General features: G+C 39.7%; 1 protein-coding gene across 1 annotated transcript in view; it reads right to left on the bottom strand.

Annotated features, from left to right (window-relative positions):
- Window positions 1–27,655, bottom strand: part of LOC107294560 (calcium-activated potassium channel subunit alpha-1) — a 212,616-nt gene that overhangs the window by 76,001 nt on the left and 108,960 nt on the right. Inside the window, exons 13-18 of the mRNA XM_029285645.1 lie at window positions 25,286–25,377; window positions 9,336–9,446; window positions 6,134–6,239; window positions 4,113–4,195; window positions 2,704–2,773; window positions 1,240–1,395 (exon numbers count right to left, since the gene is read on the bottom strand). Coding sequence (XP_029141478.1) covers window positions 1,240–1,395; window positions 2,704–2,773; window positions 4,113–4,195; window positions 6,134–6,239; window positions 9,336–9,446; window positions 25,286–25,377 — 618 coding nt within the window. The remainder of the gene's footprint in view (window positions 1–1,239; window positions 1,396–2,703; window positions 2,774–4,112; window positions 4,196–6,133; window positions 6,240–9,335; window positions 9,447–25,285; window positions 25,378–27,655) is intronic.

Here is a 27,655-nt window from a genome sequence, read left to right as displayed (position 1 = left end):
TGACAAGTGTCATATTTACGATGGTTTCTACTGCTCTGCAATCAACTGGGAAGAAGGAGAGGAAGGAAATTCTCCACTTCAATCTACGTTTTCCAAAATGGCAGGACTTCTGCTAAGGGGTTTGGGGGGTGTATTTTTTTGGCAGACTTCTAACATGTACAATCTATTATGCTCCGAGTTTATTTACCTGAAGCATTTCCTTGTTAGTCTGAAAACACATGAGAAATTGACGAGGCCACTGCCTTGTCCCAGATATATTGGGGATGGGGTTGGGGCTTTAGAATAACCTTGCAGAAGACACTTTTCAACACAAGTTGTTGCTAATTGTAATGTTTCTTGATGCCTGATGAATTACTGTTGTTATTACAGAACACAGAATAACAGGATTGGAATGCATCTTGGAGGTCTTCTATTCCAACTCCTTGCTCAAGCAGGAGACCCTATACCACTTTAAACAAATGGTTGTCCAATCTCTTCTTAAAGAGAGAGAGAGAGAGAGAGGGAGAGAGAGAGAGAGAGAGAGAGAGAGAGAGAGAGAGAGAGAGAGAGAGAGAGAGAGAGAGAGAGAGGGCAAATTAAAAACTAAGGGAACAAACTGGTACAAATGCCTGAGAACGTTTGAGCATTACTGAGCTACACAATTATGATTTTCTCATAAATCCCAGGGGGACCTCTTGAAGGAAATGAAATAAAGTGATGAGTGACGAATGATCGGAACGAATGCTTCTAATTGGAAGTTTGGACTTTGGTACAAATACGTGTTCCATATTTATGACTGCAATCTGGGATACGCAGCCAATGGATGGAGGCAAAAACATTCAAGAAAGAAAAAAAACAACATTATGCCTTTCTTTGCCCCCCCTCCCCGTCCCCCCCTCCCGTTGGTGGTTTGCTGCCATGTGGATTGGATAGAGATGGTATTTCTTAACTGCAAAGGATTTCTCTGTTGATAAACATATGGTTTATCTAAAAGGAGTAAAGAGTCAGAAAGATTAGGTTATGGACCATCTCTAATGGCCAGGGATGTGCCAAATAAAAATGTAATTAGGAAGGAACGTGGACTCTTGCCCAATCTGTAATAATAGCCGAGGGTTTTGTCTTTCTGTGCTCTATATAGATTGTCCTGTGTTTTAATGCTGACGGATTCCTTTTCTGTTTTGAGTTTAAGCCACGCGCTCTGCGCGGCCCCCGTGGAAAACCGAGTCTCGTTACATCTCCCTTAATAAAACGATAGGATACCTTTATAAATGATCTCATGGAGAAGAGATTTGCCAACATAGTCGATAGGCCTGGTGCCAGACAGCTTTGGGCAATAAACCCCAGCTTTAGCTCTGCAAGGCATATGGCATCATCCCCTTCTTTCCAATTCCAGCTTGGAATATTTAGCAGATGGGCCTGCAAGAGAGAGAGAGAGAGAGAAAAAGGAACACAGGTCAGCCATGATCCTTCAAAACTTTCATGGCACATCTGACCATCCCGGGGGGGGGAGGGGTGAGCAGTGGGGAAGGCAAGAGGAGGAAAGGAAAGAGAATGGAATATATTTAGGTTTTTTATTATTATTTCTAAAAACAAAACAAAACCCTGGAGTCCTGGTGGACAATCACTTGACCGTGAGCCAGCCGTGTGCAGCAGCAGCCAAAAAAACCAATACAATCCTGGGTTGCGTAAACAGAGGCATAGAATCAAGATCACGTGAAGTATTAGTACCGCCTTATAAAACCCTAGTGAGGTCACACCTGGAATCCTGCAGCCAATTTTGGTCACCATACCACAAAAAGGATGTTGAGACCTTGGTAAAAGTTCAGAGAAGAGCAACTAAGGGGATCCAAGGCCTGGAGACTAAGACATAGGAAGAACGGCTGCGGGACTTGGGTTTGCTTAGTCTAAAGAAAAGACGGACTAGGGGCGACATGATAACAGTATTCCAGTATCTGAGGGGCTGCCACAAAGAAGAGGGGGTCATGTTATTCTTCAAAGCACCAGAGGGCAGGTGAAGAAACAATGGTTGGAAACTAATCAAAGAGAGAAGCAACCTGAAATTAAGGAGAAACTTCCCAACAGTGAGGACAATGAACCAGTGGAACAGCTTGCCTCCAGAAATTGTGGGCTCTCCATCACTGGAGAGTTTTTAAGAGGCTAGACAGTCACTTGTCTGAGGTGGTATAGGTTCTCCTGCTTGAGCAGGGAGCTGGACTAGAAGACCTCCAAGGTCCCTTCCAGTTCTATTCTATTCTATTCTATTCTATTCTATTCTATTCTATTCTATTCTATTCTATTCTATTCTACTCTACTCTACTCTACTCTACTCTATTCTATATTCAACTAAGTCTTCAAAGCCTCATGAAAAGGATCAACCAAGTAGGATCAACTGGCTGTCCTGTTCTGGCAAGATGAGATGGTTTAATTGAGAGAAAGAAAAACATGTCCCTGTGCCTAGAAGTGGTGGTGGTGGGAAAAGAGGCAAAGGGGGACAGCCAGTCCCATCAATATCCTAGCCAACGTTTTCCCAATTAATCAGGGGCAAGTTTGAAGGACTATTAAAGTAACCTCTTAGAGACTTTGAAGAGGTATCATTTAACTTAGCAATAAACATCTTCAAGATATTACACCTTAATGTCTCTGTTCTAAGTGTCTTCCCAGGCCATTCATTAGAGAAAACATTTATCAGAAAACCTTGACAGCAAATATCAGAATATGCCTTACCTTATTGTGATACTGCAGCATCTGAGTGATTATTCTTATTTTGGGGTGGTAGTTCTTTATAGAAATTACTCTGAAAAGGGGATAAAAAAGTGCAATTCTTGTCATTTTAATTCGGAAATAGTTTCACATTTATTCTTGGTAGACAGCTTCCAAAAGACCAGGTAAAAGGTGTCCCTTCAAAAGGGTACCACGAGCTCCTGATTCTTAGCTATGATAGATTAATGCAGGCAGACCTTGATTTATGACCGCTATTGAGTCCAAAATGTATGTTGTTAAGTGAGACATTTGTTAAGAGAGTTTTGCCCCATTTTATGACCATTTTGTCACCGTCACACTCATAAATAGGAACCAGTTGCCAATCATCTGAATTTCGGTCACGTGACCGTGGGGGAGGGGATGCTACACAGATTGTAACTGTAAAAAAATGGTCATGTCACTTTTTCTGGTGTCGTCGTAACTTCGAAAGTCACTCAATGAACTGTTGTAATTCAAGGACTACCTGTAATGTCACTCTTCTACAAGGTTAATAATAATAATAATAATAATAATAATAATAATAATAATAATAATAATAATAATAATAATAAAGAAGTTGGGACCTTGTAGGTCATCGAGTCCAACCCCCTGCTCAGGCAAGAACCCTACACCATTTCACAAGTTTCAAGTTTCTCAGAGTCTTAAGATAGTCAGCATTGTGCTATTAGGTGGTGATTGATCAGTTTTGGGAGACAAAGATCTTCATTGTGTATCTTCAGCCAGATACCTATCTGTCTGGGATGCTTTCATTTGAATTCCTCAATTAAGAAAGATTGTTGACTTCTTAGACTCTTCTAACTCCACCCATGCTTGAATCTGACATCTCAGCTTGTGTAGGTAGTCCACAAGGATAAGAAACTTTCACAAGCAACCTAAAAGCAAAGTTGTTTGGTGTCCTTTTCAGGGACAAGGCAGTATATTCCACTCTTGTTCCATTTTTTAATTTCTCTCTACATAAGCCCCCACCCCAACGGTGCTTTTTTCAGGAGGCAACTGGACTTTCTTGTTTTTTTCTTTGAAGACGTTTCGCTTCTCATCAAGAAGCTTCTTCAGCTCTGACTGGATTGTCCTTCCATGCCCCACCCTGCAGTCAGAGCTGAAGAAGCTTCTTGGATGAGAAGTGAAACATCTTCAAAGAAAAAACAAGAAAGTCCAGTTGCCTCCTGAAAAAGCATCTTTGGGATAACCATGACCTGGATGACTGAGAATCTCCATAGACATAAGCCCCCACCAATCCAACACCTTCCCCAGAAACCGAGTTTGACGTGCAACCTCTGATATTCCTTCCATTCACAATGTACGCTGAACATCCCAGTGTAGGCTGAAACCCTCAAAACTGAAAATTAAATCTAAATCGCTACCTCTTAAATTACCTCATAATATTAGAAGCATCTTCGGCATCTGGATCCGCGCAGTATTTGTTGGCAAGGATCAGGCAAGCATCTGCTGACTCTATCTGGACATCAAAGGAGAAAACATAAATGCATAAAAAGCAACTATTTTCTTTGTTTTCAAAGTTATTTGGCTTTTATGGAATCTGGGCGAAGAGATCATGTGTAGATTTGAATGGCAGACACACGAAGAATTCCATGCCAGTGAACTCTTATTATTCCTAGGCTCCTTTCAACACCCAGATGTTGTAAGGAAAAGCATGCATCTAGATCAACTTCCAGATGTGTGAATCCACGTCTCCAGCCAGCACGGCTGTTATTGAGGATTCTGGGAGTCAACATTTACACATCTGGAAGTTGCCCAGGTTGAATAACCCTGTGCCCACGGATTAACAACTTCCAGCTTCTATTTTATATATATATATATACGAGGGCAATTCGGAAATAAACCTCCATTTAGTTATCCATGACAGACACTCGCAGATACAGAACTTTTATTATACACATTAGAAAACTACAACATTACAAGACTTTTCGACATAAAGTGCCATTCAAATTGAGGCCCTTGTCATAATGTCTTACAAGGTTTGAAATTCCTTAGTAGTTGTCGTTCTGGGCTATGGGGGGGAGGTGATCAAAAACATCCCACTGGAACTGCTTCAAAAGTTCTTGGGTGCACCTAGCAGTGTGTGGGCGAGCATTGTCGTGAACCAACACCACACTGGAAGTCAGCAGGCCAGACGTTGTTATGCATGGCTCATCTGAGTTTTCATAAGGTTTCACAGCAGACGTCTGAATTGATGGTTGAACCACGCTCGGTGAACCTCACTAGTAGTTACTCCTTTGGCATCCCAGAATACTGTTGCCATAACTTTTCTAGCAAACAATGTTTGCAGAGCTTTTTGGGGTTTCTTTGCTGAGTGCGTATGACACCACACCAATGATTGCTGTTTACTTTCGGGGTTTACATTTGACACCCAGGTCTCATCGCTGTCACAATTGTTCTCCTTCCTCGGCATAACACGTGAGAAAGTCCAAAGCGGAACCAAGATTTGGTGGCAAGCAACCAGCACCACTTCATTTCAGACCTTGCAAGACGTTATGACAAAGGCCTCCGCTTGAATGGCGATTATGTCCAAAAGTCATGTAATGTTGTAAGTTTTGTAACATGTATAATAAAAATTATGTATCTGTGAGTGTCTGTCTGTTATTTCCGAATTGCCCTCGTACATATAGTCTTCAAGGTCTAGACCAGGGGTCCCCAAACCCCCAGTCTGTGAATCGGTAACGGTCCGTGGCATGCCAGCAACCGGTCCGCACAAACAAGCAAAGCCCCATTCACAGGAGGCAGGCAGCACACAAAACCACGCCCCCTCCGGTCCACGGAAAAACCTCTCTCCATGGAACCGGTCCCTGGTGCCCAAAAGGTTGGGGACCTCTGGTCTAGACTTCAAGCTTTGTGGCTGAATTGAGAGCTATTCTGTTGAAATTCTATAAGAAAGGGGTTATATTCAGAAGGATTAACCCATTCCTAAAAGCAGAATTCTGAACTGTTGTTACTTCAGTCTTAAACTTGTTCACGTATCGCTGCGTTGTCCACTTTCTTCCTTTCTAAAGAACCTTATTAGAAAACAGGAAACAAGATCTCTTTATTCCAGAAGGATTAATTTGGAAAGAAGCTTCCGGTAATTCTGTGACGTTTCTTCTGAGTCAACCTGAACTTGAAGTGACTTGGAATTTCTTAAGCTTCAGCCCATCAATATAATTTGAAACGACACTAGAGTGGTACAATTTTTTTGCCAAAGTGCCACGGAAATGGAATAAAACAAAACAGTGTGGCTGTCCAGAAGCGGTTTCTAGATTTCTTTATAGGACAATACCTTCCGTTTTTCTTTAGAAAAACGGAATGGGCTTTAAAATCATTTTACATTTTTAGACCCTGCTTGTTCAATTTTCCTCTCCAAATGCTCAGTTAGGTTTTTTTTTTTTTTAAACACCCTTACCTTTACTCTAGCCAAGTCGTGCGGATTAAGAACGGAGCCTTGAAAAAATTCCACCTGAGTAAAGTGTCGTTTAAAAAGAGCTTCCAACTCAAGGTTAGGGGAGATACTAAATAAAAAGAAAAAAAGAAAGAAAGAAAAAAAAAAGACGAAACTTATTTCTCCGTCAGTTCCAAAAGGTTAACAGATTTCGCAGCCAACGCATCCCATCTATTTTGTATATTATCGTTTTTCATCTCTCCTTCCTTTACAACTACTAGCTCTCCAGAATGTTCTCACTTCCACCCAAATATATCATCCCTCGCCTCATGCCCAGGTCAGAACGACATAAAAAAGGGATTAGGGAAGTTGATTATGTACAGTGTTTCTATTTGGTTTTCCCTTTTTTTTTCTTTGGGAATTAGAGAGGATGTTACCAGAATCAACTTCTCCATTATTCTTATCAAATATGTGAATTCTTCCTGCAAACTAAGACAGCTAAAAAAGTGTGCCTCACATTTTCTATACTTTATTTGGCAAAGGAATCAATCCAGAAATTCTGGACTCTTTGTCTTATATCTGATCTTGTGGCATCTGGAAGACCAACATATTTATTATGACAGGAGCTTTAATAAATGTGGATCCATGTCAACAACACATCAAGTGTTACCTATATGGGTCTTCATATTGACCTATCTAGACCTTTGTGTTGATCTATCTAGACCTTCATATTGACCTATCTAGACCTGCATATTGACCTATCTAGAGCTTCATATTGATCTTTCTAGAGTTTCCTGTTGACCTATCTAGACTTTCATATTGACCTATCTAGATTTCTCTTTTGGTCTATCTAGACCTTTATATTTACCTATGTAGACCTTCATATTGGCCTATCTAGATCTCTCTATTGGCCTATTTAGATCTTCATATTCACCTATCTAGACCTTCATATTGACCTATGTGGACTTTTATATTGACCTATCTAGATCTCTCTTTTGACCTATCTGGACCTTCATACTGACTTATCTGGACCTTCATCTGAGACTTTTCTGGGTCCCCTCAAAATGAGAGAGAGAGAGACTCTTCAGAGATCTCAGTGCAACTAATATTATAGCCCTTTTGAACCCAAACAAATTTATTTTTAATTACTTGTAATTATATTCTGCCTCTTCTCTTTGTGTTCTGTTTTCTGTTCACCTTACATTTTGTAGATTTAACTTGGAAATATGAAACTGGTTCAAGTTACTGAATTGTGTCCTACCCAGTAACCACTGAAGCTTTAATCATAATGCAATGCCCTACACCCCGATTTTCGGAGCTGTTTTGAAAATGATTTTAAACTAGTGTTAAAATTTCACTCTTTAGTGCTATTTTTATGACTATGATTTTTATTATGTATTTTGCTGCCCGATGATGTTTCCATTTGATGCATTTATTCCTTTTGCTGTTTTATAATATATGTTAACTGATTTATACACCTTTAAAGTTGTGGTTCTTGGCAGGTTATTAGTGCAATAAAGTTTTTAAAAAACTCATAAATTGACACTGTAAAAATAATTTAAACAGATCTTGGGAAGAGCAGTGCAAAATCAAACAAAACCAAAGTAGAATTGGTAACCCCACAGACTTTCAAAATTTTAATGTAGACTTAACTCCTAATGTTGCTCAATTTAAAATCTTGTGGAAGAATAACTGTCATTCAATACATCAAAATGCCACTGCCTGGATCAATTTCTGTTCTTCATGCTTAACTACCATAACTTAATGATTCATCAGTTTAAGAGGATTATCGGTTTCAATTCCTTTCAAATTGGATTTCAAACTTTTTTTTTAACATACCAAAGATTGTATGTGAAACTTTTTTCAGGTCATTTTAGTTCGTGTCCAGAATCACTTTTGACAGGTGACATTTGTGATCTGGATAGGTGGACGTGTAGAACCACAAGCAGAAGAGTTGTGGTTTCAAAACGACCGAAAATAAAATTCATTGAGATCTATAGCCAACTTGGTTTAAATGGTATTGATGATTAAGTAATGATTAAGTGGCACGAGTGACATTCATTATATTTCTTCTTCTTTGAAGAATCCTAGTTCACTATTCAAATTTTCCCATTGGGGGCCCTATAAAAATCCTTAAAAAAAATTCTTCGTCTCTAAACCACAAAAGTCACACAAAACATGACTTGGAGGTGTTCTTTCAAATTCCAGCCAAGCGTAACACTTCTCTGCTATTCACTAAAACCAACAAACTTTTTTCAGGATCTGAAAAGTATATTGTGACTGCTTTAAGAAGCAGACTGAGATCCATTAAAAAAACAGTTATGTTGGTCTGTGAACGTAATACATATTTGATTTGATTTGATTTGGTTTGATGACTTAAAGCAACAACATCTTTTTTTTAAGTTCATATGGAAAGCCCCCAAAAGTTTAAGTTAGTTAATAAGATCCTAATCTTTTACTTCAAATGTATAAGACATTTGAAAGCATGCACAACTTTAATCAGCACCTTTGAATGGATTAAAGGAAGGTGTTCCTTCATTACTATGACATTTAAAGTATACAGCCCACCAATTTAGGAAGTGTGTAGTGTGGGGAAGGTCTACGAATGGCATAACAAAGAATACAATTATCCACTACTTATGGAAATCTCACATTCATTCATTTTGGTTAAACAATTTGTGCCTTTAATTATATTCAGGACCGAATCCTAAAGCAGAAAATGCATTCCTGCCATATTTTATAAAGCAGGCCTGGTTAAATATGTCATTAAAATGTACTTGTGAGTCAAAGGACAATACAAAAAGGCACATTTGGTGCTCTCAGCTGAAATATTCACAGGGCGTCTTTTTCGAAAGAGGTACTCGGGACTTTGTACCTCTTTGTTGCAAACATTTCCAAAAGCTGAATAATTACATACTACAGTATGTAAAAATAATGTTTATTACTAGCCTTGTTTGCAACTGGGGCAAGACGAAGTATTTACCCAAGAATTTGATTGCAGATTTTAGTTTTGGGGTCCTTGGTGGTCTCTGAGCTTGGTTGTTTCCTTGCAGACGTTTTATTACCAAACTAGGTACCCTCATCCAGTGCGCTAATGAAACAACCGAGCTCAGAGAGCACCAAGGACCCCAAAGTTCAATCCTGATCTACAAATACTTTCTTCTATAGATTTTAGGATCCCACGGGCCTCTTTTTTGTGTGTGAGTAGTGACATGAAGGTACTTACTTATGCAGAAAGACAATTTCTACGTTGACATCATCCCTGTCCTTGTGAAGGAAGTCCTTCAAGAAATTGGACACGCTTTCCAAAGTGATGTGACCACAGACAACAATGTGCCTGGGACAGAAAAAAAGGACACAGTTAAGACCAGGAAGAACAAGAACAAAATAACTGAAAGGTTCGTGACTGTTACTTTCATAAGAAAACAACCATGAAAAAAAAAAAGGAATTAAGCATTAATCCGGTGATGGTCTCCAGTTTATCCTTGAAAGAGAAATGTAAACACCCATATTACAGAGTCTTAAATGAATACCATTGAATTCAACACATTGCAATTATAGCCACATAAATAAACCAGAAGCGCATAGCCTAGCGTGCCTTAGATGCTACATTTCCAGCAGCCTTATATGTTGTGAGTGGCAGCGCAGTGGCTCAGTGGTTAAGACGCTGGGCTTATCAGTTGGAAAGCTAAAAGCCCCGGTTCAAGACCCAAGCTCCACGTGATGGGGTGAGTGCCTATCCTCGCTCCAGCTCCCGCAGTTTTGAACGCAGCCATTCCAAAGCAAGCAAATGAAAGCAGATAAATAGGTACCCCCTCGGTGGGAAGGCAACAGAGCTCCATGGCATAAGGCTGGCCACCTGACCATGGAAATGTCCTTGGTCAGGGCTGGTTCAGTCGCCTTGAAATACAGATGAGCACAGTCCCTACAGTTGGCAAAGACTAGCGGAGTAAAATCCGCAGGGACTCCTTTATATATTGTGAGAAAATATATTGTATATATTGTATAAAATTTATTATATATTATATAATATTATATTACATATTGTGAAAAAAAAAGTTTGTAGTTAAGGCAGTTCAGCTAAGAACTTATGATAGTGAACAGATTGAGCTTAATATATCTATATCTATGTCTGTCTATCTCTCTATCTATCTATCTCTCTATCTATATCTATCTATATCTATATCTATCTATATCTCTATCTATATCATTTCTCTCTATTGAGCTATATCTATCTATATCTATATCTATCTATCTATCTATCTATCTATCTATCTATCTATCTCTATCTCTATCTCTATCTCTCTATCTATCTATCTAGCTATCATCTATCTATCTATCTATCTATCTATATCTATATCATTTCTCTCTATTGAGCTATATCTATCTATCTATCTATCTATCTATCTATCTATCTATCTATCTATCTATCTCTATCTATCTATCTATCTATCTATCTATCTATCTATCTATCTATCTATCTATATCTATATCATCTATATCTATATCTATATCTATATCTATATCTATATCTATATCTATCTATCTATCTATCTATCTTTCTACCTACCTACCTACCTATCATCTATCTATCTATCTATCTATCTATCTATCTATCTATCTATCTATCTATCTATCTATCTATCTATTGCTTATTATGCTGAAAGGTTTGCACCACATTGTAGGTTTTTAATCCATCTTGGCACTCTTTATTCTATTATAATTGAAGATGGACAGGTAAATCCATGACTTTAGGGAAAGGTATATAAGAGAAAACAACCCATTAAAATACTTTCCTAAAATATTTTTTTCCAGTTAAAGAATTAAAGACTGTTTCGCTATATTCTCAATTTATTGACCTTACTGATGTAGTTAGCTCAAGAACATTCTTTCTTATTTGATTAAACACACACACACACACACACACACACAATTTAAGGTACTCGCTATGAATATGCCAACTAAGTAGCTGATCTTTGCATCTTTTCTTAGAAGACGTAACAGAATAACAGAGTTTGAAGGGACCTTGGAGATGTTCTAGTCCAGACCTGTATCTATTTTTGACAAATGATTGTCCAATCTCTTCATAAAAGCCTCCAGCACTGGAGCACCTACAACTTCTGAAGGCAAGCCATTCCACTGGTTGATTGTTCTTACTGTTAGGAAATTTCTCCTTAGTTCTAGATTGCTTCTCTCGATGAGTTTCCATCTGTTGCTTCTTGTCCTGCCTTCAGGGGGCTTTGGAGAATCGGTTGAGAACCCAAGGCTGCCTCAAAAATCCCGTAACACAGAACAAATTCTACCCACTAAAGTTTGGCGTTGTATGTCAGTCATGTTGCAAAACTTGAGGACCCCAATTAATATGCTGCTATGGGTCCCCTAAGTATCTGCAAAGCTTGGAACACCTAAAGAAGGAAGAAGAAAAAACCCATCTTGACCCCATTCCTTCTGGGATGCTCTGGGAGTTGCAAAAGGGATGCTTATGTTCAACACGTAGTTCCTTAGCCAGATTATTATTTTTATTTTTATTTTTTTGCATTCCTGTCCCCTTTTCTCTGCAACAGCCAGACTGCAGTTTCCCTTCCAGTAACTGCTTGGTGATTGCTTCAGTGCTGGCTTCCAGGCCATTTCCTGATCCAAAATTTCTCCCATCTTGTAGCAGCTTAAGGAGAAGGGAAGAAAAAAAAAACCCGTAAAGGAAGCTTTTGTAAGAAATGTTCCTGAGCTTATTCATCTGAAATCTGGCAGTCTTTACCTCCACGGGGAAAAAAATGTGCCTTCACCTTTTCTTCAGTTTTGCCAAGAGTGAAAAAATAATAATAATCGATCAACCATGTGTTTGTATGCATCTTGTATAAAAACCTCTCGCACCTAATTTGTCAGAATACAGGAAAGTCTTATCCCCCTGCTGTTTCTTCCTATTTCAACAATTTGTTCTCTCTCTCTTTTTCTCTGTGTGTGTGTGTGTGTGTGTGTGTGTGTGTGTGTGTGTGTAATTTGATCATGTGACCACAGGGATGGTACAACACATATTAGCAGAAGACCAGTCATAGCTCGCACGCACCTCGGTTCTAACGTACACGAAAGCTGGGACATGATCGTTGAAGTAAAGACAAGGATAGAAAAAGCCCGAACAGCATTCTTCAAATGAAAAAAGGTCTTCTGCAGTCACGACATAAGCCTAAGACTGAAAATCAGGCTTGTCAGAGGCTATATTTTGTCTATCCTGCTCTATGGAGTAGAGAGTGGGTCTCTGACAGAAGGCCACCTGAAGAGACTAGAAACATTTGAAATGTGGATTTACAGGCAGCTGTTACGTATAAGCTGGGTTGAAAGGTCAGAAATGAGGAGGGGATAAGCCGCCTGGGAAAGCCAAGGGAAATCATCAAAACAATTTAAGAAACGAAAGTTAGAATATTTCGGACATGTGATGCAACACCCATAAAAATACAGCATACTCCATTTCATCCTCCAGAAAAAGATGGAAGGCAAACGAGGTCCAGGCAGAAGAAGAACATCATGGCTTCAAAATCTAAGGAACCGGTTTGGACAAAACTCAGCCACACTTTTTCGTGCGGCTGCTGATAAAAACAGGATTGCCAACATGATCGCCAACGTCTGATAACGGATATGGCACAAGAAGAAGAAGTCATAGCTCACTTTATTCAGTCAGAATAGAGCTGGAAGGGACTTCTAGTCTATCATTTCAGATAAGTTGCTCTCTAGACTCTTCTTAAAAACCTCCAGTGATGGAGCACCCACAACTTCTGGAGGCAAGAACTTCCACTGATTAATTGTCCTCACTGTTAGGAAGTTTCTCCTTAATTCCAGGTTGCTTCTCTCCTGGATTAGTTTCCATCCGTTGCTTCTTGTCTTCCCTTCTGGTGCTTTGGAGAATAGGTTGACCCTCCTCTTCTTTGTGGCAGCCCCTCAAATACTGGAATCCTGCTATCATGTCCCCCCTAGTCCTTCTTTTCTCTAGACTGGCCATACCCAATTCCTGCAGCCGTTCTTCATATATTTTAGTCTACAGGCCTTTAGTCATCTTAGTTGCTCTTCTTTGCACTTTTTCCAAAGTCTCAACATCATTTTTGTAACGTGTTGACCAAAACTGGATGCTGTATTCTTTACTTAGCAACTGTGGCAAAAAAAAAAGTCACAACATGGAGTAAAACTCACTGTCTTGCTTAGCAATAGAACTTTTTGGGCTCAAGTGTGTCTATAAGTCAAGGACGATCTGCACTGCGTTGTTCTAACCAGCGTGAAGTATCTTCTCCTTCCCTTGCTTCTCCAGGTTTCTCATCACTTATGAAGTCACCATGGTTCGGAAAAGTGCCTTTTCCATTCCCCACCCTCCAGTCAGAGCTGAAGAAGCTTCTTGGATGAGAAGCGAAACGTCTTCAAAGAAAACTAAGTCCAGCTGCCTCCTGAAAAAAGCACCTTTGGGAGAGCAGCTTTTGAAGTTGTCTCCTCCACCACGAAGAAAGTGGTCACTTCATAAACAGACACCTGCCTTTATCCATAGTCACCAGAGCAGAAAGGAGCCTGGCTGATGTTCCTTTTAACACAATGGCACTGAGCTGCTCAGCCTTCGGACCGAATGGAAAGTTGAAGAGCTTCCTCTTTTGTGGTGCCATGTTGCCTTCTCAAGCTGGCAGCTGAGGTGACGGCAGGTGGTCCTTCCTAAGCGAGGTAACATTTGCACCTACCAGGTTACTCACGTGCCGTAATTGTTCCAAACATGCTCCAGTAAATGACTGTCAGAGAAAATCGTTGTCCAGAAGCCATGAGAGATAGCTAGCAAGCAATCCCCCTCCTGTAATTTACCCCGGAGATCATTATGAGTGTCTGTCCTTGGCTCACAATTTGGTGCTTGACTAAGGATGTGAAAAATGATTGCTGGGTCTGTGTTGGTGGAGAGATAATGAGGCTGAACAATGGCTAAATCAATAACAAGCACAAAGATGCGATTAAACTCTCGAGCCAGCGTGGTTTTACTTCCAGCGGCGTCATTTGCGACGACGAAACGGCCCGCTTATAGGAAGACAGCAGGTCTGAGATAATATTGCTCCCTTCAATGGACCAGAAAAAGCTGATCAAATATGTAGGTCTCTTTTATGCAGTGTCTGCGTGTGTGCATAAATCCAGCGTTGTTATTACTAACTTTCAAAAGAAGTGTTGTCAACCAATTTCAACCAACACGCAGGTTGTGGTAAAGCGCACACAGGAACTGAGTGTATGGATGAGGGAGGAAAAGGCCATACTGGATTTAAGTGACAGTTCGTTTAGTGACCGTTCAAATTTGCAACGGCACCAAAAAAAAGGGATTTGCGACTGTTTTTCACGCTTACGACCATTATCTCCTGGGAACCAAGGAGTGTCAACCCAAATGTGGGACACTGAGTCTCAATATCATCCAAAGATCTGGAAAAGATTCCTGCCCCAAAAAATTGTTTGAAAGATTATCCTCGACTTACAAGAGGCCATTTAGTGGCTGTTCAAAGTTACAGGCAATGGAAAAAAAAAAGACTTATGATCAAGATCGTAGAATGGGGGGCAAAACTCACTCAACCAATGTCTCACTTAAGAATTTTGAGCTCAGTTGTGGTTGTAAATCAAGGACTACCTGTAGGTTTTTAAGAGTCCCAAAAAAAAAAAAAAGCAGGGAGCAAGGGAGGAAAAGATGGAGATAGAGCAGAAATGGAGCAGAAAGTAGGAGAGGACCAAAGGGGATTGAAGAGGACAGTATGTTTTGCAGGCTAGTAAAAGATAAATTTAAACCCATCTCTCCTCTGCAGAACTATGGACGCTAAATGGGGAAAGATAACGTGGACTAATAGAACTTGCTTTATGTTTCACTGACAAGACCACACTTGGAATATGGCATCCAGTTTTGGTCCCCATGATTAAAAAAAAAAGATGTTGAGACTCTAGAAAGAGTGCAGAGAAGAGCAACAAAGATGATCAGGAGGCTGGAGGCTAAATCGTAAGATGAATGAATGATTGTGGGAACTGGGGATGTGTTAGTCTAAGGAAGAGAAAGACTGGGGTGACACAATAGCTGTCTTCTAATACTTGAGGGGCTGTCACAAAGAGGAGGGAGGCATCAACTAAATTGTAAGATGAAGGTTAAGGGAGCTAGGTATATCTAATAGCCTAATGAAGAGAAGAACTAGGGGTGATAAGATCGGAGACTTCCAGTATTTGAGGGGCTTTCACAGAGAAGAGGGGTTCAACCTATTCTCCACAGCACCTGAGAGTAGGATGAGAAGTAATGGTTGGAAGGAAGAGCATTAGAGAGAGACCCAACCTAGAACCTAGGAGAAATTTTCTAACAGTGAAAAAAATAATTGCCACAGATGGGGACTGCAGCCAAGAAATTAAAAGACGCTTACTCCTGGGGAGGAAAGCCATGGCAAATCTAGATAGCATACTAAAAAGCAGAGACATCACCCTGCCAACAAAAGTGCGTATAGTCAAGGCCATGGTTTTCCCAGTTGCAATGTATGGCTGTGAAAGTTGGACCATAAGAAAGGCTGAGCGCAAAAGAATGGAGGCCTTTGAACTCTGGTGCTGGAGAAGACTCCTGCGAGTCTCCTGGACTGCAAGGCAATCAAACCGGTCAGTCCTAGAGGAGATCAACCCCGACTGCTCTTTAGAAGGCCAGATCCTGAAGTTGAAACTCAAGTACTTTGGCCACCTAATGAGAAGGAAGGACTCCCTGGAGAAGAGCCTGATGCTGGGAAAGATGGAGGGCAAGAGAAGAAGGGGACGACAGAGAAGGAGGTGGCTGGATGGAGTCCCTGAAGCAGTAGGAGTGAGCTTCAATGGACTCCAGAAGATGGTAGAGGACAGGAAGACCTGGAGGAATGTTGTCCATGGGGTCGCGATGGGTCGGACACGACTTCACAACTAACAACAAAAACTTGTCTCCTAGAGCTGTGGATGCTCCATCACTGGAAGTTTTCAAGAGCAGACTGGACAGCCATTTGTCCAGAACGATGTAGGGTCTCGTGCTTGAGCAGAGGTTTGGACTAGAATAGAAGACCTCCAAGGTCCCTCGCAACCCCATTATTCTATGTTCTAAGAAGGTGGTATAGTTCTATACTACTCTGAAGCTATTTCTGCTTTTTTGGTGAGGCTAACTTCTAGAAAAGCATCAGTTTTGTAAGTGTTGCATACCATCTTCCCACTGAGCCAGCAGCCCTCTCCAGGTTGTTTTTCTCAAGCTGAGGAAAAGAACCAAGCAAAAAACGAGAGATTTATTTCCAAAGCTACCATAAGATGCTGTCACCACCATACAGGCTATTTGTTTGCAATGTTCTGCTCTACGGCCAACAGGAAAATGGTGAAGAGATTAGGAATGCATTCTGGAGAACAAACTTCTCTTGGTCTCCATTTGTCCCTTGGAAAAATTCAAGGTTGGGCCCAGAAGGTCCATCTTGCCATTAAGTAGAAACTTACTTGCCAGATTGAGTCATTTCCCCCTACTAATAGATGCTTCCTACCTTGTTTTGTCATAAACAACTTATCTCCTTGTTCATCACAGTTTGTATAATCACCCTATCCTTGCCTTGCTCCATTTCTTTCACTGTTTTACGTGGTTCAGCCCAACACTGACTTCCTTCAAACACCCAGAATGCTCTTCTCACTTCATGTCAAGCACGGCATTGATTAATCCTGCTTGTCAGATTTCCTATAACCTCTTAAAACATCACATTTTTTTCCCACTTCAAAGTGCACAACAGCATTCAACCAGTCAGCCGTAGATGAAGCTGAAATCAAGTTGCTGATGATTGGAGAGCCAGCTCAAAAGACGACGCCACAAAAGTACACAAATCTAAGTTTTCTTTCCTGAAATGATTTATGCCCCGACTTTTAACCCTAACTCTCAGTTTAAACCTCCTCCCCCCAAAAAAATTTAAGATGACAACAATTTAAAACATGGGAAATTTAAGAAGTAGCTAAAAAGAGGGGGAAATACTTTTGGCTCAAAGATTGAGCAACCAAGAACTTTCAAAAGCTCTGCGATACATTTCAATCATCTTTAATCATCACAGACTAATTACATGTATGCAGGTTTTTTTCCTTGTCTGCGTTAATATCATTTTGGATAAAAGTAGTGAATATGGATGTTAAAAATGAGGTACTCTTTAAGATTATCTCTCCATATCTATCTATCTATCTATCTATCTATCTATCTATCTATCTATCTATCTATCTATCTATCTATCTATCTATCTATCTATCTATCTATCTTTCTATATATCTATCTCCATCTTTCTTTCTTTCTTTCTTTCTTTCTTTCTTTCATCAATCATCTATCTTTCTATCTTTCTATCTTTCTATATATATATCTCCATCTTTCTTTCTTTCTTTCTTTCTTTAATTTTCTTTCTTTCTTTCATCAATCATCTATCTATCTATCTATCTATCTATCTATCTATCTATCTATCTATCTATCTATCTATCTATCTATCTATCTATCTATCTATCTATCTATCATCTATCTCCCAAAGTTGTTGTTTTTTTTCAGGAGGCAACTGGACTTTGTTTCTCTTTGAAGATGTTTCACTTCTCATCCAAGAAGCTTCTTCAGCTCTGACTGGATGGTGGGGAAGGGAAAGATTTATACTCCTTGCAGACAGCTGGTCATTTGCTTTCTTTTAACAAGTCATTAATGCTACCTGAAGGCTTATCTGTGTCCTCAGGGTCACCTGAGTGGTGCAAATGGATGGTGGAGCCTTCTTGCAACTGCTGAAACGACTCTGTTGTAGACTGGATATAGATGTCATATCCCTCCCCTTCTGTTGAAAAAGGGCTGTTCAGTTTTGACCTAGATGGCTTCTTTGACCCCTCTTTCAAACCAGCGGTCCTCTCTGTCTAAAATGTGGACTTGGCTGTCTTCGAAAGAGTGGCCTTCGTCTTTTAAATGAAGATGGGCTCCCCCGGTATACCTCAACATTCCCACTCAGTGTAGGTAAATTTACTTAGCTTCTGCCTAATTATTTTTTCAAAGCATCTACCACCTAGATCCTTCACTCTGAACCAGTGTTTCTCAACCTGGGTGACTTTTAAGAGGTGTGGATTTCAGCTCCCAGAATCCCCCAGACAGCTGTGCTGTGCCTGTGGCTGGCTGGGGAATTCTAGGGGTTGAAGTCCAGATCTCTTAAAGTCATAAAGTTTGAGAAACACTGCTGTATACTAATGTAACCCACTCCGCTGGTCAGGAATTAGTGGCTCATAATACGTGCACAAAAGAGGATGCAGCTTTTTTTTTCTCCAATAGAAATAACTGCCAGCAACAATTACCAAATCAATTCCATTTCCAACATTTCGTGCACAAGGTTCCCTAAGGAAAACCCAGTAAAAGGTCAGTCAGCCCATGCAAATTATACCCAATTAAAAAAAAAAACCTATAAAATAGCAACTTTCATATCATACTGGGGAAGAGAAGGAGTTTTCCTCTCTATGCAGACAAATCATAAAAAAAAATATGCAAAGCTCCCTTTGGCTGTTTATTTTCAAGGAAAATTACATCCATTCTATTGGAATAAACATAAAGGAACTCTTAAAAAGTCACCCTGGCCATCCCATCACAGTAAATCACTGACAATAAATTGCAAATTTGGTTCAACATCTACCGACTACATTGTATTCATTCTGTCAAGCAAGTGAATGAAATGTGACTTATATTGATCTAAATGTCTCTGTCTAACTATAATATTTATATCAGATACACATGTTGTGGTTTTTCTCCTCGCTGCTCCTTTTAGCTTTCTAATCATGTGTTCCTCTCTTGGCTGGCTGCCCTCCCTGTTTCATTTCCCTGGCATTCCTCTCCTCTCTGTCCCCAATTCCTGTAACTAGCAAGCTTAAAACAAAGTTAGCTGAAATGGGACAACTCCAAATCCGCGTGAAAACTATCGTGAAAAACGACTCAATTCCTAATCACTGGTTTTCTCTTTAAAATATACTTGAACTGCCTTTACATGGAAATTATTTTTCCCCCGATTCATTAAAGTTCAAAACTTTAAAAACAATATCAGTGTTCTACTGAAAAATCTCAGTATAAGTGATGACCAGGCTGAGCCCAAGGGAGGGGTCAAATACATCATCAGCCTGAAATCCTTTCGCACCCACAAAAGATCTAAGTTTAGCCCTCCTTGAATTCCACTGACTCTTATCTACCACTAGTTTGCTTTGACTGTCAGTAGTTCAGATTCTTGCTTAAAGAAGCATGAAATTAAACCTGATATAGGAGATGACCAGGTGGACTTCAAGGAAGAGGTCAAACACATCATCAGCTTCAAATCCCTTTTTTCACTCACAAAAGATCTACATTTAGCCCTCCTTGAATTCCATTGACTCTTATCTACCACCAGTTTGCTTTGACTGTCAGTAGTTCAGATTCTTGTATAAACATCGCACGAATAAACCCGATTTGTTAGAAACATATGATTAATCCACCATAGGTATTTTACACAACTAATGTAGCAAACCCTTCTGCATTACTTTCTGTTGTTGTTGTTTTTTGCATTTCAGTATTCAGTGACTGAAGGACAGTTAAGGTTTTATATTATAGTATAAAAGGGGACGACAGAGAAGGAGGTGGCTGGATGGAGTCACTGAAGCAGTAGGCGTGAGCTTCAATGGACTCCAGAAGATGGTAGAGGACAGGAAGGCCTGGAGGAACATTGTTTATGGGGTTGTGATGGGTCGGACACAACTTCACAACTAACAACAACAAAAAGTAGTTCCTTTCTTGTACAAAGTATTAACAGGCATTAAACCCGTGTTCATTTGAATCACATTGGCTCCCATTTCTTACATCTGACGCTCAGATGATTCACCCAACTAACAAATAAATATTAATGTTTATGAATCTGAGATTTTGTTTTAGGGACTGGTCACTGACCACAATAAGAATTCTCCTCAATTCTTTCCTCTCATCTTTGAAATAGCCAGAGAAAAATTGCCAGGGATGAATGAATGAAAAAGCAAAAAAAAAAAAAAAAAAAAGAGAGAGAGAGAGAGAAAGAAATCAATTACTTTTAAGTAAAGATTCAGATTCAAATCGCAAGGTTTAATCTGTCCCAGGTGTTCTGTCAGCTTCAATTAGCTGCTTGTCTTTGTGTTTACTTTATCTGAATTTCCCTTTTTTAATTATTAAAAAAAAAGAGAGAGAGAGATGTAGTCTCCTATTTTCTTCAGGAAGGAATCGCTCAAAAGATTGTTCTTATGATAAGTTGTTGATTTGAAGTGATGGCTTAGACATTCAAGAAATATGAAGGAACCTCCCAAATGGAGAGATCAAAGCACAGAACCCAAGCTTGCTCAAAATAAAAGGCTTTTAAATATCTCCTTAAATTTGGAGGTCATGAGACAAACAAGATCTAACACTATGAATGCACTTCCGGGGCAATCTCCTGACTTTACTATCCAGTAGACTAATCACCCCCCAAACATGGTTTATCTCTTCTTTTCACCCAGAACTATGTTAATTTTGCCACTTTAGATTCTTTATGGAAACTCAGCTGGGTGAATATAATTCTGCCTGAAATCCTCTTAGCTTTCTACTCTGTTCTGTTCTGTTCTGTTCTGTTCTATATTTTATTCTATATTCTATATTTTACTCTACTCTACTCTACACTATTATTCTATTCTATTCTATTCTATTCTATTCTATTCTATTCTATTCTATTCTATTCTATATTTCTATTCTATTCTATTCTATTCTATATTTCAATTCTATTCTATTCTATTCTATATTTCTATTCTATTCTATTCTATTCTATTCTATATTTCAATTCTATTCTATATTTCTATTCTATTCTATTCTATTGCAATTCTATTCTATTCTATTCTATTCTACTCTATTCTATTCTATATTTCTATTCTATTCTATTCTATTCTATTTCAATTCAATTCTATTCTATTCTATTTTCATTCTATATTCTATTCTATTCTATTCTATTCTATTCTTATTCTATATTTCTATTCTATTCTATTCTATTCTTATTCTATTCTATTCTATTCTATATTTCTATTCTATTCTATTCTATTCTATTCTATTCTTATTCTTATTCTATTCTATTCTATTCTATTCTATTCTATTCTATTCTATTCTATTCTATTCTATTCCAAATATATATTAAAACAATACTGAGCAGTATTGCAACAGCCTGATGGTATTTGCTTTGTTTTAAGCTCCATGCTGAATATCACAGAACATATATATTATCTGAATAGTATGTTTAAACAAAGGAGCGTAATGAATACTTCTTTCCTAGAGAACAAAATTCCCCATTAGGCTCTGAATAACATCTTTCAACAGAGTTTAGTGGCTCCAGTTTTTCAAATCTGTTACATTTTTATCTGGAAACTTTTTTGACGTTAAGAATTGCTGAACTGTAGTCTTTCATTACGCTTTCTGCCAAAGTCTACGCCGAGCCGTCCAAGCGAAAAGCTGTACATTCTGCTAATTATTACCACATGCTTCCCATCCAAAGCAGCGGAAAACCTATCGGTTCTGACAGCCCATTCTCTCAACGCTGAATTCCGAAGGAAAACTCAACTTTTCCAGCCAAATATAACATGTCATCCATCTTGTTCTCCTGACTGCAAAGCCAATATCAAACACATAGGGGCTGCTAATGGCTTTTCGCGGTGCCGTTCCCAAACTCCGAGCCTCCGATGAGGGATGGAGACGCTTTTCCAAGGCATTTAGAAATTACGAACCAGGAAACAAATGCACAAAACCGAAGAGTCTGAGCCCCGATGACAACATTCAACTCTGGTCAACAAACTGCAAAGGCCAAACCCAAAGAGATGAAGAGAGACAAACAAAGAAGGCATTTTGCAAAGTAAACAAACAAAAGGAAAGAAAAAAAAGAAGCTCCAGAGATAAAAAAAAAAAATACATTTTTGCCAAGGCCCAAAGCCAGCAGGGAAGCTTATAAACTAGCCGTCAAATGAAACAGGATGTGGGAATCTGAAGTTTAGGTCTACCCGGTCAGTGAGACAACATCCTCTCACAAGCTGGCTTCTTGAAAATGCCATTTATTCATCTCTGCAGAATGTGAGTCTCTTTCACTCTCTATTTGCACAGTTACCCTGTAGTAAGAAGGGCAGCCAATAAATCTGATCGGCAAATAAATAAAAATAAAACAGTACTTTATTCAATGTTCACCCAACTTAGACTGAAATGGTATCCAATTTCGGGTGAGTAAATCTCACTCAGTTCAATCAGGATACCCTAAACCAGGGGTAGGCAACCTTGGCTCTTTTATGACTCGTGGACTTCAACATGCTGGCTCAGGAATTCTGGGAGTTGAAGTCCACGAGTCATAAAAGAGCCAAGGTTGCCTACCCCTGCCCTAAACCACTTGCCTCCAGAAGTTGTGAATGCTCCAACACTGGAAGTTTTTAAGACAAGATTGGACAACCATTTGTTTGAAATGGTGTAGGGTTTCCTGCCTGGGCAGGGGGTTGGACTAGAAGACCTCCAAGGTCCCTTCCAACTCTGTCATTCTATTCTAAAAGAATGCAACTTGTCTTAAAAACCTTGCAGGCCCAATGCTAATCTTGAAGAAAAGATGAAATACGCAAATGCTATTGCCTAACTCTTCCTCTCTTACGGAGGAAGACAAGTTGAAACTGCACTTAAAAAAAAACCCCATAATCTAGCAAAATAAAATAAAAAAGTTGTGATTAAGCCCTGGTCGAAAGCAAATAGATTAAGCCATAACTAGCATAACTCTTCTTTGATTCTGTTGACCGGGAACTGCAGGTTTTTTCAGATTCTGCTCATCGTTTTGCATTGCAGGAAACAGGCATCAAAACTCTGAGTAAACCCCCTATGGAGTAAATTCTGTAGTAACAGAAATATCCATTTCTTTAGCAACTCTTCATGTCCTTGCCTGAGGTCAGAAACATTAGCTTGTTGGGACAAAATCCACGAAGAGCTGTATCCAACTTTATTTTTCAACATGGATTATGCTCACCCAGTTGAATGGGTTGACAGTGTTTAGTTATTTGTTAAAGTTACAAATGAAACATTAACCTTTTTTGGTGGAAGGATGGATTTATGCACATTCTGAAGCAATATGTTTCCATTTGTTCCATTTGTTTTAAATGTGTGTTGTGTATGTGTACACTTTGAGAGGAAGCAACTAAATTTCATTTTAATGTGTGCCATTGTGCCCACAGGAAAAAAATGACAATAAAGGTTATCTAATCTAATCTAATCTAATCTAATTTAATTTAATCTAATGAGGCTTATGTAGAGCTCAATTACAGAGGTCCTCATACTGAGGACATTAAGGTACTGATAAAAGTCACCAAATGTTTAGTATTAGATGGAACTCTCATAGCTACGTACCTAATTGGATAACCACTTTGGAAATATTCCCAAGGGTGTTTTCTTTGAAATATTTGAAACATTTCAACTCTCACCCAAGAAGCTTCTTCAGTTCTAACTGGATGAGAAATCCAGTTGCCTTTTGGGAAAAAAAACCCCAGCTTTGGGACAACCATCACCTGGATGATTGAGCATCTCCAAAGACATGTCCACGGAGATTCTCCGTCATCCAGGTCATAGTTATTCCAAAGGTGCTTTTTTTTTCAAGAGGCAACTGGACTTTCTTGGGGTTTTTTTGAAGACATTTCACTTCTCATCCAAGAAGCTTCTTCAGCTCTGACCCACTCCCCACCATCCCGGTAAGATGAGAAGTGAAACCTCTTCAAAGAAAAACAAGAAAGTCCAATTGCCTCCTGAAAAAGAATCTTTGGGATCTCCATAGACACTTTGGACATATTTAACCTATATGATTACGGCAATCCTTTTTGAAGCCCTTAAGTTTATTACGGCTGTGTGCTCTGAACAACTAGGAGTTTTGAAGAATCAATAGTTCTGCAGGAGCATAACAAGAGGGACATCTATCCTGTTGATAAGGAATCTGATGAATTTGATGATTGGTTAAAATTCCGCACGCAAATCACTCTTTCAAGCCTTATCTGTCTAAATTCCCTGGATTCTTCCTTAATCTAGAAGAGGCTAATCCAGGGGCCTTCAAATGTGGCCCTTTTATGGCTTGTGGACTTCAATTCCCAGAATTCCTCAGCCTCAGTTGAAGTCCACAAGTCATAAAAGGGCCAAGTTTGAAGACCTCTGGTTAAAAGGTACATATGTTGAGATGGCAGAATTAAAGTTTAGGCCTCAGTGGACCCTATAGAAAGTTCCACAAGAAACCAATGGCTGTGGGTTAAGCATGTGACCAAAACCACAGAAGGTGTACTTGAGTATTTGTATAACTTCTATATCTTATCTGTTGTGTGCCAGCTTCCTCTTATGTAACTATATACATATCTGCCTTACACTGTATTCGGGGTTCTTCCAATTTAAGGGAGAACCCGTCTTTGTTCAGCTGAATAAATGTGTTTGGCTTCTCAAGACACATTACATTTTTACTGAGTCACACCTGAACTCCTGAGTAACAATCCTCCCAAGACGAGCACACAGCAGATACTATAGATATTATTGGCGACTCAGAAAAACAATCGCAGATGTTTCCATAAAATGAGGTGTCACTCCTTAACACGATCATCTGAGTAGAGCACCAATTATAATTGCAACAGCAATTATTTTCAGGTTGTGCAAACTGCGTGCTGCCATTATACACCACTTAAGTCTAAAACGAGGCGGCTTGTATTCACACATTCACACATTCTGGTGTGAGATAAACTCCTTGGGGATGGGCTCCAGCACGAATCCAAAAGCTTTGAAGACCAAACCCAGATCGGATCCTGCAGCTTGGGAACGGTATGAGATTTGATGACCACCAAACACACTTATCCCTGAAAAAGAATTGGGCGGAGGGTGTCTACGTTGGGGTCAAGTTCCACTTGGTCTCACAGTTTGGCTCTCTCATTTTTTTTTTTTCAGTTCTTTCAACTTACTTTCTGCCTCGGGTTGAATTAAAAGTCCCGCCGTATTTCTTCCGATTAAGGATGAGAGCTGCAATTTCCGGCACGTAGCGCGCAAACATTGCCTACATGCATGAAAGAAAAGCAAAAAAAAAGAAAAGAAAAAAAAAAAGAAAAAAGAAAAAGAAAAAATGGCATGCAGAGAGTGTTCTGCCACACCAAAAGCAGCAGAGTCCTTTGAATACTTACTTTCTTCCACTAACCGCGCTATAGGACCCACCATATTTCTTGCGGTTTCCTATTAACTCTATGATTTCAGGGACGTAACTGGCAAACATGGCCTAAAGGAAGAAGACAGGAGACAGAGAAAAGACTAAAAAGAGAGGTCAAAGGAAGGGGAGGGGGCCGATGGATTTTTATAAGAAGATACATCATCCTTACGATCTGGAAATGCAAGGCACAGGTCTAGTCAAGTCTTTCCTCCAAAATCAAAAACAAGAAGAAAAGTTTGCCAAAAAAAAAAAAAGTGTTTGTCTCAAAACAAGTGTTGGTCTTGGTAAAAAAAGGGAGAAACACTGGCTCAGCTACAGAACAACGGTCCAAAGAAGGAGACAGGAATGAAAAATAATAATAATAATAATGCAAAAAAAAAAACCAAAAAAAAAAAACCAAGAACAAAATAGAGTCAAAGTGAATTCAAGGGATTAAAACAGGGCCGCGGCTGGTATATTTGGAAAGGGGTGAGTGGAATTTTCCAAATATTTACTCTCCAAAACACCCCACAAAGCCATGTTTCTGGTGCTTGCATTACAGTTAGTATTTTAGGCAAGACACCTCCTGTCAATGATTTACCAAACAAAACGCAGAATGGTTTTTCTGCACCGTGAGAATGAACGTGATGTAATTTTTTTTTAAGTTCATCTTTTTAAAAGACGGGTAAAGAAAATGTAAGGATGTAAAAGGGAAACAAAGGCAATGAGGAGGGAAAAAAATGTATTCTGCCATGTTTTGTCCAACAAACATTTTGCTCGTGGCTGGATGCCTCGGAGAGCTGCTGCCACTAAGGTGAGCCTCAAGATCTACCTTTTCAGCAAGGGAAGAAAAATGCACAAAAAGGTTTGATGCATAATCACTAAAATGAGAGGTGTGCCTGTCTGTATATACACACCTTCATTACTTTTAGATCTGCAATACAGGAGTGTCCAATCTTGGCGACGTTATGACTTGTGAACTTCAATTCTGGGGTCTAGGCCAACTCACCATGGCCAATTCACCATAGCCAGCTCATCATGGTCAACTCATCATGGCCAACTCACCGTGGACAACTCACCGTGGACAACTCGTCATGGCCAAGTCACTATGGACAACTCACCATGGCCAACTCATCATGGTCAACTCATCATGGTCAACTCACCATGGCCAAGTCACTATGGACAACTCACCATGGCCAACTCATCATGGTCAACTCATCATGGCCAACTCACCATGGCCAAGTCACTATGGACAACTCACCATGGCCAATTCACCCTGGCCAACTCATCATGGTCAACTCACCATGGCCAAGTCACTATGGACAACTCACCATGGTCAACTCATCATGGCCAACTCACCGTGGCCAACTCACCGTGGCCAACTTGTCATGGCCAACTCATCATGGCCAACTTGTCATGGCCAACTAGCTGCGCGACCACTCATTGCTGGACAAGAGTCACACTAATATCAAAGAAATGGTGGAATAGAATAATTAAAGAAAGGATGGAAAAGGAGGGACAGATTGAAACGTGATCACTAAAAATTGAAATATTTTTTTTATTTATTATAAATTATTAAATTGAATTGTTAAATTGTTCCGCAGTGAGTTGTCCCGTGGCAAGTCAGCGGTGGCGAGTTGTCCCATTCCCTCAATTCTGGGACTTGAAGTCTACAAGTCATAAAGCTGTCCAAGGTTGGAGATTCCTGCAGCAATATATATAGGTTTACACATACACGCACAGGCACATCTCTACACGCACATCTTGGGTTGAAGAAGTCACTTCCCTTATAATTCAACCTGAACGTTGGCTGATGATTTTTTTCTAGGACCAAAACGCAACGGCTGCCAGAAATTTATTCCATTGGGGGGGAAAAATGGCAGTTTGTTCAGGGACAATATCTATATAACGGGGACAACTTTCCTTCAGCATCCTCAGCACCACCTCCGGAGCATCTGCAAGCTAAGAGGGCAGTTGCATCCAGGCAATCCAAACTCGTCTCCTTGGAGAAGGGCACCCTACAGATTTTAATTATCCAGAATATAGCTGGACTTTCTTTTCCTCTCTCCAACATCTCTCTGTCTGACGGGGAGCGTTTCTTTGCCGAATCTCTGTTGGGAAATTTGTACTACTTTAGCCTCTTCTTGGGTTGCTGCTAAGAAGGATGTGAACTCGCTTTTCCCGCTAGCTGGGAAAGAAAAAAGAAAGAAAGAAATCGCGGCAACAGCTCTTTCGGGAGGATCCTAAGCCACAGTGTTTGTTGGAATGTTGGGAAGGAACACAAAAGGGAAGGTCTTGAAACCGCAACTAATTTTATCCGGACTGTTATCAGCACTCCAATATTAACCACTAGGGCAAAAGTCTGTGC

Source organism: Protobothrops mucrosquamatus, unplaced genomic scaffold, assembly GCF_001527695.2.
Source record: "Protobothrops mucrosquamatus isolate PMUCROS unplaced genomic scaffold, P.Mucros_1.0 scaffold1990, whole genome shotgun sequence".
Lineage (NCBI taxonomy): Eukaryota > Metazoa > Chordata > Lepidosauria > Squamata > Viperidae > Protobothrops > Protobothrops mucrosquamatus.
The sequence above is the reverse complement of the archived record's forward strand: the minus strand, read 5'-3'. Positions and strand labels throughout refer to the sequence as shown.